General features: G+C 40.6%; 1 protein-coding gene across 1 annotated transcript; it reads right to left on the reverse strand.

The window, feature by feature from the left end:
- Positions 1–4,350: 4,350 nt before the first annotated feature.
- TPBG (trophoblast glycoprotein) lies at positions 4,351–5,199 on the reverse strand (the record flags this gene model as incomplete). The annotated part of the gene is made up of 1 exon (XM_019472984.1): positions 4,351–5,199. A coding segment is annotated over one exon (849 nt), but the record flags the coding sequence as incomplete, so codon positions are not given.
- Between the last annotated feature and the right edge of the window lies 1 nt (position 5,200).

Genomic DNA, 5,200 nt, shown 5'->3' on the forward strand with positions numbered 1-5,200 from the left:
AAATCAGCAGGCGCTGAATTGAATTAAATCTTCTATTATATCCCACAAAAATCTCACAGAGGAAACACCTGCATTACAAATATTATAGGACGTGACTCCACTTGTTAGCAAAATGTTTCTATTTATAGCAACAGGAAGAAATTAGAGCTGTATCCATAAAATACGACCAGAACGTAACAGAGAACCAATCAGCAATTGTTCCTACTGCTAGTGTTGTGAATTCCAGTGCTGGAATGCCATTACAAAGGGATATCTCCGTTTCCTTCATGAGCTTCTCCCTTCAACCTTCTCCCATAGAATATAAATGTCATTTGGAAGCTTGAAACCGAAATGTTTTTCTTACCAAATGCTATTTTCCTTCATCATATGCTGAGAATGAATGGCTCTTCTTGAACATTCAGCTGCTAAAGAGAAAGAAAAAGTGCATATCAAATTTTCATTCTGTCCACTTTGACAAAGGCTCTTTTTCACGTTAAGGCTTAAAGGGAAATGAAGACGCTAAACCTCAAAATATAGGTGCAGTCGGACCGATTTCTCTACCTGTGCAGATTCATGATACTCCTTTTAACGGATTTCTTGAGAAAATGAGGCGAAGAAGAAATTATGCAGATGCATAAAGAGCAGAGTATACCACAGGGAAAATGCTGGTAGAATAATGAGAGTTGGGATCCTAGCGCAGTCATATTTTGCATATATTGCCATGCCTGTCTTCAGTGACATCTCAGTCAACAACCGAATACAGGTCTGAACAGACTGCTTCGCTAGCTGGCACATCACTGGGGATTGTCACCAGTGCTTAAAAGGTAAATTACCTTGAACGAAAAGATTTAAAGTAGTTGTGCAAAACTTCAAATCACTTCTTGGATGTCAAAATTACTGGTAATATTATGGCTTGCTGAGAATAAAAAAAAAACCTCGGATGATCTAATATAAAGCTACCTTGGATAAAGAAAGATTTTGGGAATTTTCTGTTTCTTACCTGGCAACAGCGCTTATCCAAAGTACTTTAGGAAAATATATTAAAGCTATGTCAATTCCTTGTGCCATTCTTCTAAGAAAACGTTAAGCTTATTGCAAGGAAAACCAGTTTTAAGCAAGCAGTTGAACCTTGGACAAACCATCCTTTCTGCTTCTTAGCTGCGCAGCCTTCCCTGAAGATTTGCCCACTACTGTAGATGTTTTCTATGAAACATCAGTTTCATAGAAAGCGTGTCATGCAGAACTTTGGGGGTTTAGGTATACAAAACACATTTTAGAGGCATTTAGTGCTGCACGTGTTTTATTGAAGAATGAATGAATAAAACAGCCTTGCTAATTAAGCTGCTCTGGAAATGGTAATCAATTGGAATTCCAGGTGTCAAAGCAGAGTAAGGTTATAAAACGTGCTTCAGAAGAACCCTTAAACCAATGTTATTTTAAATGTATAGTTTTTAACCGAGTTCTGAAGCACTTTGGGAGCTACTTTTTAAATGTCTTCTGAGTACCACTGTTAACTATTTTGTAAAAGGAAAGGAAAACAAATTTCAAGCACTGTTTATGGAAGGGGATTTAAGATCAAATAATGCATCGTACAAAACACCAAAGCATTCACTGTTGGTCAAACACTGCCGGAGAACGTTATCCAACACAATACTGACACATGCTAACTTGTTACATCCTAATAAATACACAAGTAAGCAAATGGCAAAAAGTATTTTAAAGTAGCTGTCACCAGGTCTAATAAAATTCTATTACAATGACTTCCTATGATACAAAAATAATAATAATAATAATAATAATCTCTAGAATAATAGGTGTAATACAACAGTTACACTTGCTCACTATACAAATACTCAGTCCATTGGTGAGAGACTGCGATTAAAGTCGTTGCCTATCCTTACACGGCTCTATAAATTCGTGGCTGTTACATTAACACATCACGGATAATTGCTTTTACTGTAGTTACTTTAAAGTATCTGTTTGCAAAAACCAAGGAATTGCCCAAGAAATGGCTTGGTTTGTACATATTTTATCTATTATATTACAGGAGCATCTTAAGCAAGGACGACGCTCTGCCCCTCTTGGCACTGTACAAATAAGTGTAAGTTGATAATCTCCGAAACGACCAACACAACATAGCACACTGCATAGCTACTGTAAATTCTAGCTTCATACATAAACTATCGTATGTATACCAAGTATGAACGGTTTGCATAGTTGCACAGTAATAGTTATTCACACCGGGGTTTTTACACTATTCTTAAAATATGGGCAGCTAACATTCAGGCCAGCAGTCTGCTTTTTAAGAATCCACAAACTTAAATTCATACGCTGTTAACCTGATATTGCTCATACATTTAAATTACAGCAGGAGAAATAGGCTATCACTTAACTTACACTAATTGTAAAATACACTGATTTATCAAAACATTAATTGCATTTAATATCAATTCTTGTTTTTACTTTTGAGGGCAAATGTACAAAACTACATTAAAAAAAAAAATCACAGCTATTAAATAAAGCCAATTTAAAGCAACAGATAATTAGTCTGAACCAACTTGTGCTACTTGCTTTGTCTGAAGTTGCAAGGAGAGAAAAATGCATTTGAATAATACTGATGCCCAAAATAGATTATATTTCTTCTGATACTTTAAGGACTATTTTATATTTATGAGCTCTTACCAAAGGCGTATATCTATGAGAAAACTGTCACTTTTGAAAGCAAAGGGAATTAGCCAGTAATTCATAAAATTTTAGAGATGCTCAAGAGCTTCAAGTAACAGTGACCGTGGAAAAAGCTCCGCAGATATACTGATAGATACCCATTCACATCACACTTTTACAGTTGGTGTATTTTTTTCATTAAGAATCTACAAATGGATTAGAAAAAGTGCATTAATTATTGGTGGCTATTGGAAGATTCTTACTTTTCATGTCATCAGAGTTGCGTATTAAATGATGCATTTTTGAAGTTTTTCTTTGCATGCTTTATCTATTTACAAGAAAATGCATTCCCAAGCAAGTTAATAAGCATGACCAACATACAATACTGAAATGCACCTGTTATTAGCTTTAAGATAAATGTGAAGTTCCATCAAGTTACTCGATGTAGATCACTACAGAACTTCACGAGTACCGACAGCTTAAAATGAAACAGTAAGCACTTAATTTAATAAGTGCTGCACTGATTTACAAGCCTGAAGCTCACCGAGTACACGACTGAGCTGCATTTAATTTAGTTCAGGACATGAAAGTATGGGTTTTTTTATAATAAACAATTCCTTTCAGGTAAAATTTTCTTTAGCCTACAAACTCCACAACTTAATTTGAATTATTTTTTTTTAATTTGGTGGAGAAGACCTTACGTAAATTCTACCAGCTTGTACCTTCCCAGCAAGGTGGACACTAGCATCCGTCTTGACATTTTGCAGTTGTTTTGAGAGAGCAGACTGGGGGGTTTGTGCCAAGTGAAAATGCTGTCATCATTGATCAGTGTAATTCTCCTAGCATATTTCACAAAATTATCAGACATTTGTCTCTAAGCTACACATTTGTATAAAATTTTACTCAGATTACTACTACAGGGCTATTACTTCAGAGACTATAAAGCTATCCACATTCTTAGATGTCCATACATTTCTCATCGAACAGCAAACTTCAACACAACAGTTCTTGTAAGACTGTTTATTGAATTTAATAGTTCAGATGGAGTTTAGATGCAGTTTGTATTAAAAAACCCCCTTTTCATGTAAACTGCAATCAAAAATAACTTTACAAAATAGTAAGAGACTTACTGAGATCATTAGTTTCCTAACATGTAAAACTATAAAGTATTTGTGCATGCTCACTATTTGATTTCCTTCTTTGTAACAGAGGAGTTGTTAAAAGGAGTTTCTTTGTTTTTTTAAATCTCAAGGTAGTCTATGAAATGGAATCGTTGTCATCACAATTCAGATATACAAGATCAAAACTGGCACAGAGGAACGTAACTTTTTTTTCCCAAAAAGTTGAGGCAGCTTTTGTTGAATGGTGTCTGCATCAGTAAATTTTTTTTATAAACTCTGGTGGCTTTGGAGCATCGGACAGAATCCTTTTTTTCTTTTGAGATCTTGCAAAAAATTCCCCACAAGTACAGACAGGTAAGGAGGGAGAGAAGTAGCAGCTTGTTTCTTACATACAGCCCAATGCCATGCGCAGCTGCTCAGCGTCTCAAAACAAAATTGAACTTGACGTCACAGGGAGGCATATCCCCCTCATGTTACAAGCACGTCTGAGATTTCTCCGGGGAGAGGGGAGCAAGCACAAGGGTAAAGCGTAAGTCTACTTTTCATGCATAGCTACTGTGCGCTGCCCCATGTCCGCAGCGCTTCGTCAGACATCCGAGTTGGAGCTGAGGTTTGTTAACCTGGGGTCTGCATTGATCTCGTATCTGTAGTGGTAGCCCTCCATGTGATCCCTACAGGCATCTCTGATATTGTGCATCCACTTTTTGATTCCTTTTCGGTTCAAGTACAAAACAAGGAGGAAAATGGCCCCGATGAGAGCCAAGACTATCCCTAGGAAGACGTACGAAGTCTGTAGCTGGGAAGGCAGGTCTACGGGCACGGAGCAGTTCAGTTCCGAGCCGTTGATCTTCAGCAGGGCTTTGCCCAGCATCTTGTCAGGGTAGGCGCAGGTCAGGGCTTCTTTGCCCTCCACCTGGTCGCTCTCCTTGAGCCAGGCCACCAGGTCCTCGATGGCGCAGTCACAGACCCAGGCGTTGCGGCCCAGGCCGACGCGCTGGAGGGCAGGCAGGCCACGGAACTGGGCCAGGGTGCTGTTCCTCAGCACGCCCAGGGAGTTGTCGCTGAGGTTGAGGCTCTGCAGCTGGCCCAGCCCCTGGAAGGAGACGTTTCGCAGGCCCACCAGGGAGTTGTTGCTGAGGTCCAGCTGCCGCAGGGCGGGCAGGGCCGTGAACATGCCGGCGGGCAGCAGCAGCAGCCCGTTGTCGGCCAGCTCCAGGCGGCTGAGGTTGCGCAGGGCCCCGGACTGAAGCATGGCGGCCAGGCTGAGGAGGACGCTGTGGTTGCGCAGGGCCCCGTGGAGGGCCAGCTCCTCCAGCGGGCTGCCGCCCTCCCCGAAGGCCTGCGGGCTGAGGGAGACCAGGGGGTTGCCGCTGAGGTCCAGCTGCCGCAGGGCGGGCAGGGCCGCGAGGGCGCCGGCCTCCACGGCCCGCAGGTGG

This window comes from Aptenodytes forsteri, unplaced genomic scaffold (genome assembly GCF_000699145.1).
Source record: "Aptenodytes forsteri isolate BGI_AS27 unplaced genomic scaffold, ASM69914v1 Scaffold245, whole genome shotgun sequence".
Lineage (NCBI taxonomy): Eukaryota > Metazoa > Chordata > Aves > Sphenisciformes > Spheniscidae > Aptenodytes > Aptenodytes forsteri.